Below are 7,723 nucleotides of genomic sequence, written 5' to 3' on the forward strand. Positions count from 1 at the left end.
AGCATTTGTATTAAATGACCAAAGTTAGTTGAAATTTCATATTTGTAAATGTATATTGTGACAAACATTTTAAATGGTTTTGTGTAGGTATTTAAAATGTCTATATTTGCATAAATCATTTCCAGGTACACGAGTTGATGATGCTAAGGCACTGATAGCGGACAGTGGACTTAAAATTCTTGCTTGTGATGACTTGGATGAAGCTGCTAAAATGGTAAACAGGTTATGTTGATCTGAGGATAAATTTGCAGTGTATGAAAGATTTATAAACATTTAGATTCTAAAATGAACCAGCTAATATTGCTAATAATGAGTGTTTCAGCTAAACACTAGGAGTATTGAACCCCATATACCTATCACCCATCTTAAACAATTACCAGTTCATGCTCAGTCGTGTCTCATCTTATTCTTACCTACTTCCTTCCTTGCCCATGATTATTTTGAAGCAAATCCCAGACATTATATTATTTCATACTTCTCATCATTTATCTGTAAAAGATAAAGGTATTGATGATATAAAGGGATTATTATTACTTGTTTCAGATGGGATAGTGGTATTATGTTTTATAAAAGAAAGAATTGAGTCAGTGTTGAAATTTCCCTGATTCTCTTAAATATTTTTTGCCTAGGTTCTTTGTTAGAATTAGGATCAAAAGTCTATGCTTGCAGTTGGTTAATATATCACTAAATTTCTTTTTATAGATTCTCCCTTGCCTCTTTTTTTATTCTTAACTTTATTTGTTGAAAAAACCAGGCTGATGGTCTTGTAGTGTTTCCTGTAGTCTGGATTTTAATTATTGTATTCATGGGGTGTCATTTAACATGTTCCTCTGCTCCTGTATTTCCTGTAAACTGGTAGTTCAATCAATAGGTTTGATCATATATGTATTTGATTTTGAGGAGTGGGGAGCAAGAATATTTTATGGTTAATTTTGTGTAATTCCATAAGGAGGTATATAAATGTCAGATAACTTCTCTTTTTGTAATACTAGCAGTCATTGACATTCATAACTTAGATCCAATATTTTATTTATGCAAAGTGGTGATTTTGTAACTCTGTGATTATTTATTATATGGCATACTTATAAGAAGCGAAACTTTCTTGTATCAACTGTTTGTTGGCATGAAGTACATTTTTCATAGAAAAAGCAGGATACTTACTTAATTCTTTGGTTTTATTGATCAGTTTTCAAAATAATGGGTTTGTTCCATTATGGCCTACTAAAGTGACCCAGGCTTTTTTGTTTCTTAGTTTTTGTTTTTAGGTGTGTGTGTTGCATGCACGCATGTATGCACATGCTATTTTGAACTCATGGATTTAAATATATTTGATGTGGTTCAGTCCATTTTAGTTATTTTTATTGATGCGTAGATTATCTCATCTTTGGTCAGTGGGAACCTCTTCAGGTTGACTCCTGAGTCCTTCCTACATGCCCTGTGATATGCTTTCTGATATGATGAGATTTTTCAGGCTCATCTTTACATTTCTTGCTGCAGACCTGGAATCAGCCAGATGGTGTTTAGACAGCACAATTTAAGCTTTAAGGGTGCTTACAACTATTGGGTTGTTCATTGTTTCTAGATATTTTTAAGTGGCAAATCTAGGAAAATATGTATTTTTTAAAGAGATAAATACATGAGTACATAACTTCCAATATTTCCAATGCAAATCCAAGGTACAGTTTTTTTTTCTTATCTGATATCTGTTTCTCTTTTTTCCCATTCTGTAGTAACATAAATATTCCTTTGCTTTGTCCCTCAATACAGACATGACAGTTTTAGAATAATAATACCAACAATATGACTACTGAAAGTAGTTCAAGACTTGTATGTGCAGTTCTTTTTGTCCTTTGAAGTATTTCCCATAATTTACTGGATTTTAAAATTCACATGAAACGGTTCTCTGTTTTATCCCACCTTTGATGCACGGTTAGCTTCATTTATTTATTTTAAAGGAATTGCTTAAAAATTTTTTTGTTATAATATTTCCAAATTCAAACTGTAAAACAAGGTGTACTTAGAGAATCTAGCCTTTATACCTACTCTTGTTTGTTCCTTCCCCATAGGTAACCAGTTTTTTTGTTTTCTTAGGATTTTTTTGTTCGTCTTTTCACTTTTTAAAAAACAAGCAAATAATGTATGTGTATACATATAGATGTATGTATACATATATGTCTCCACTTTCCCATATTATATGATGGTAACATGTATTTTACCTCATTTCTTTTACTTAACACTATATCTTGGTGCACACTCCCTAGTAGATACAGAGATGTTTTTAAATGAGAACTTCTGATTCTTTCCCGCCTGTGCTTATAGACATTTCACAGAATACTCTTTGGGGCTATGTGGTTTAATCAGTAACTAGGCTTTTGAGATTTGCTTTGTTAATGTGATAACTTTTCATAAGAATAATAAAGGTCTTATTTCCTTCTTTAGGACATAATTTGGGAAAAAACTTAGCTAGTAAATAAAATTCAACTGCAGTTTAGAGACAGAGGAATTTACACTCAGTCCTGAGTTTAAATTAAGATTTTGAGCAAGGGAATGAGAAAGTGTTTCAGAAAGCCTGTTTTGACTTTGAGATGTGGAGTCAATTGTTGAAGGGAAGAGTGAGGGACAGTAGGAATCTGGCTAGTGTAATAAATAGATGTGAGGTGAAGGTAATGGATAGGTTAGAACTTTTCTCTGAAAATATGCTTGTTTGCAATGAGAGCCTAAATTAAGAAAAGCTTTGTGGACATGGAGAGAAAGGAGAAGAATCAATAGGAGCTTGATCAATTAGACCATGAAAAATAAAAGTGAACAGTTGATTTTCGTTGTGTCTGTAGTCCTTCTCTACTGAGTAGGAGGTTATGGAAGTCATGACAATGTTAATAATATGAATATTAGCAACTGCTACCATTTATAATTTATTGTGCATGCAATGCTAAGCCTTTTTTTTTCTTCACGTATTATCTTATTTAATACAAGTTGGTGAAATAATCTCCATTTTTATAGATGAAGAAACAGAGGCTAGATAAATTAACTTATTCAGGATCATGTATCATAAGCATCAGAGTGGGATCTGAACTCAAGGTGTCTAACTTTAAAACCTTCTCTTAACTACGCTGCTGGGGAGGAGAGAAGCTAAATCTGTTGTTTGGTTTTAGATATGTATAATTTGTATATGTTGTATGGTACCAGCTGGATATTCCCAGACAGATTATAGAGAGAGCATTGGAATTCAGCTTGATAATTGTTAACTTACTGACAGAAAGTAAAATACTAACTCCTAAACCCAAGCTCCTATCGCAACATTGTAAGTTAAGATTATTTACATTTCTTAAAAGATTTATATATTTATTTATGGCCGCACTGCGAGGCTTGCGGGATTTTAGCTCCCCGACTAGAGGTTAAACTGGGGCCCGGCAGTGAAAGCGCCGAGTCCTAACCACTGGACCACTAGAGAATCGCTTTTATTTAGATGTGCTTTGCGTTCTGTAGTATCCAGCTAAGACAGTCACTGTTTCTATCTTTAAAGATAAAGGCAGAAGATCTAAATAGACATTTCTCCAAAGAAGACATACAGATGGCCAACAGGCACATGAAAAAATGCTCAACATCACTAATTATTAGAGAAATGCAAATAAAAACTACAGTGAGTTATCACCTCACACTGGACAGAATGGCCAGTCTGTATTTTAGTCTACAAATAACAAATGCTGGAGAGGGTGTGGAGAGAAGGGAACCCTCCTACACTGTTGGTGGGAATGTAAATTGGTGCAGCCACTATGGAGAACAGTATGGAGGTTCCTCAAAAAACTAAAAACAGAACTACCATATGATCCAGCAATCCCACTCCTGGGCACATATCCGGAGAAAACCGTAATTGGAAAAGATACATGCACCCCTATGGTCATAGCAGCGTTATTTACAATAGCCAAGACATGAAAGCAGCCTAAATGTCCATCAAGAGTGGATAAAGAAGATGTAGTATATATATGCAATTGAATACTACTGAGCCATAAAAAAGAATGAAATAATGCCATTTGCAACAACATGGATGGACCTAGAGATCATCATTCTAAGTGAAGTAAGTCAGAAAGAGAAAGACAAATACCATATGATATCACTTATATGTGGAATCTAAAATATGACACAAATGAACTTATTTACAAAACAGAAACAGACTCACAGACATAGAAAACAAACTTAGGGTTACCAAAGGGGAAAGGGAGTTGGGGAGGGATAAATTAGGAGTTTGGGATTAACAGATACAAACTACTATATATAAAAAAATAACCAACAAGGACCTACTGTATAGCACAGGGAACTATATTCAATATCTATAAGGGATACAGAATCACTTTGCTGTACACCTGAAACTAACACAACTTGTAAATCAACTATAATTTTAAAAAAAGGAAAAAAATATGGATAAAATTTAGGCAATGATGAAGAGATATATACATATATCAGATATGTATTTATTTAATACCTTCTGATATTATATATATGAATAAAATCCAGTGTGGGTTATGGTGTGGGTTGTGAACAGTGTTAGATTTGACTATCCTTCAAGAGTGGCAAATGCTTGTAAGACTGTGAAGTGATTTATAACAATGTCAGAATAGCCCAGATATTTTAAATGAAAAAGACTGAACATGCAATTAATTTTACATTGACCAATCGTTCTGATTCTGTGTTTTTATGAAAATAGAGACAAAGCTTGTTTTTTTCCTTTCAGGTTGTAAAGCTCTCTGAGATAGTGACCTTAGCCAAGCAAGCCCAGGTGGATGTGAAATTTCAGTTGCCAATCTGATTTGAGAACCCAGTGGTTGGCTGAAGATGTTAAATGTGTTATAATTGTTAAAAATACTGAGTTCTGTATTATTATTGTTCCTTTTCTCTTTAGTGTGTGAAGATTGTAATTACCGTCTAGGCACAAAAACTTTTAAAAGCATTTGATCTGCGTTTAATTCTGTACAGAATGGGCTGTTTGTATAAAGTATGTGTAATGCAGTTATCTAGTTTGTTTTGTTGTAGCTTTCTTTCTCAGTTTTACAGAATGTCACTTGCAATATGCCAGTTTATTGTTGGGTACAGCATTCTTCATTGATAAGAGTCTTATGAATGAAATAAATATGAAGACAAAGCTTTATTCTTTAGTGTCAGAAATGTATTATATCTAATAACTAGTTTCATTAGTAGAGCAGTGTATTAAAACAATGTTTATATAAGAAGTGTTTATCTTCAACACCAAATACCTAACTAAATATATCAGTCACTATTTATAAACAGACCTTTCAAACACTCCTCAGAATATTCTTTTAAGTATTTCAGGAAAGTAACTTGTGAATTATTTGAGCATTGTTTTAATCATTACAGAACATTGATATCTGCAAGTCCTCATGATCTTGTGGTATTGAGAAGAACCTGTAGGTTTGTATCATGTAAGGATATATTTACTAAGGACCTTGGCAGACAAAATTAACAATGTCAATTTAAATTAATAAAAAATCTCCCAATGTGATTTGCATTAATGTTTTTTTTTCTTTCTTAAGTAAACACAGTGAAGGTGATGTGTTTATCATTGCACTAAACACCTCTCAGGAACTGATTTGTAAATCATGTACTGGGGCATGATATTACATATTATAAAGCGATCTACAGATATTTCAGTTGAATTCTACTGTTTATGTGTGTGCCATCTGGTACCTTCTCGAAAAAGTCCACATTGTCTTTTGTGTCCCAATTTGTGTATGTGTGTGTGTGTGTATGTATATATGTGCATGCCCATCTTTTCTTCATTGCATAGAACAGTTGATATTTAACTATTAACAATGTTCAGACCATGTGATAATAACAGTGTAAGTACCATGGAAGGAAATACCAGCCAAGCAGTAGACTATGTATGTAAACATACTGGTGAATTTGAGAACTTACACCTATTTCTTAAAACGTGATCTCTCTCTCTCTCCCTCTCTCTCTCTCTCTCTCTCTCTCTCTCTCTCTCTCACACACACACACACACGCACACACACACACACACACACACACAGAGTGAGAGGCCGCATAGCATAATTGATTATGAGCGCAGAATTTGAAAGTGAATCTGGTTTGAATCTTGGCTCCACTACTTACTAGCTATATAAGTTGGGCAAGTTTCTAAATTTCACTGTACCTCAGTTTCGTCAAGCTCCTTTCTCATCTTCACTAGAATTATTTAGAGGGGAGAGGGAGACAGAGGCAGAGAGAGGGAGGGAAATTATATAGAGAACACATGAAATATATATATATTGAAACCAACTATATGTATATCATATGTTTATATATTGGTCTGTCTTCCCTGCCTATACATTAAAAGACTAAGAGCCATTAAACCATTTAAAATTGTGATAAAGTTATAATTAAAAGTCCAAGTCTTTACCTTTTAATTAAAAAAAAATCATTCTAAAGAATGCCAGCCAATGATTAGCTCAGAAGATATTGGCATTTGTATTGGTTGGGTCTAGTCAGGAATTAAAGACAATGCTTGGTATTTCAGAGAGGATGTAATGCCAGTGTTCTAGTTATCTATTCTTGCATAATACATTATCCCCAAATTTAGTGATTTTCAAACAACAAAATTTTAATCTCATCATTTCTATGTGTCAGAAAAATGGAAGCAGTTCAGCTGGGTGGTAGTTCTGGTGATGCAGTTATTTACAAGTTTGAGTACTACTCCCAAGATGGCCCCCACACGTGGCTGTTAACCTCAGTTTCTCCTTGTGCCCGCCTGTCCTCGGGGCTGATTGAGTGTCCTTGTGATAGGGCAGTTGGCTCCCTCCAGAGCAAGTGATCCAAGGGAACAAGAAGGAAGCTACAATTCCTTCTGTGTTCTAATCTCAGATACTTGTGTTCTCCTCTCGTTCTCATTTCTGCCAAACTCTATTAGAAATGAATCACTAAGTCCAGGCCCCAAGAAGAGGGGAGTTCAGCTCCATTCTTTTTTTTTTTAATATCTTTATTGGAATATAATTGCTTTACAATGGTGTGTTAGTTTCTGCTTTATAACAGGGTGAATCAGCTATAGATATACATATATCCCCATATGTCTTCCCTCATGGGTCTCCCTCCCATCCACCCTCCCTATCACACCCCTCTAGGTGGTCACAAAGCACCAAGCTGATCTCCCTGTGCTATGCGGATGCTTCCCGCTAGCTATCGCTTTTACATTTGGTAGTGTATATATGTCCATGCCACTCTCTCACTTTGTCCCAGCTTACCCGTCCCCCTCCCCGTGTCCTCAAGTCCATTCTCTAGTAGATCCGTGTCTTTTTTCCCATCCTGTCTCTAGGTTCTTCATGACCATTTTTCTTTTTTTTTAGATTCCATATATATGTGTTAGCATACGGTATTTGTTTTTCTGACTTACTCTGTATGACAGACTCTAGGTCCATCCACCTCACTACAAATAACTCAATTACGTTTCTTTTTATGGCTGTGTAATATTCCACTGTATACACGGGCCACATCTTCTTTATCCATTCATCTGTCGATGGACACTTAGGTTGCTTCCATGTCCTAGCTATTGTAAATAGAGCTGCAGTGAACATTGCGATACGTGACTCTTTCTGAATTATGGTTTTCTCAGGGTATATGCCCAGTATATATTTTTAAGCAACCTCCATACTGTTCTCCATAGTGGCTGTATCAATTTACATTCCCAGCAACAGTGCAAGAGGGTTCCCTTTTCTTT

The 7,723-nt window shown here is 34.9% G+C and overlaps 1 protein-coding gene across 2 annotated transcripts in view; it reads left to right on the forward strand.

The window, feature by feature from the left end:
* The window catches only part of SUCLA2 (succinate-CoA ligase ADP-forming subunit beta), a 48,020-nt gene extending 42,505 nt beyond the window's left edge, over positions 1–5,515 (forward strand). For both annotated transcript variants that reach the window (XM_030882276.2, XM_030882279.2), the window contains exons 10-11: positions 126–214; positions 4,730–5,515. In XM_030882276.2, the coding sequence (XP_030738136.1) occupies positions 126–214; positions 4,730–4,804 (164 nt within the window). In that variant the 3' untranslated portion in view covers positions 4,805–5,515. The remainder of the gene's footprint in view (positions 1–125; positions 215–4,729) is intronic.
* Positions 5,516–7,723: the final 2,208 nt, after the last annotated feature.

The sequence above is a fragment of the Globicephala melas genome, chromosome 18 (assembly GCF_963455315.2).
Source record: "Globicephala melas chromosome 18, mGloMel1.2, whole genome shotgun sequence".
Lineage (NCBI taxonomy): Eukaryota > Metazoa > Chordata > Mammalia > Artiodactyla > Delphinidae > Globicephala > Globicephala melas.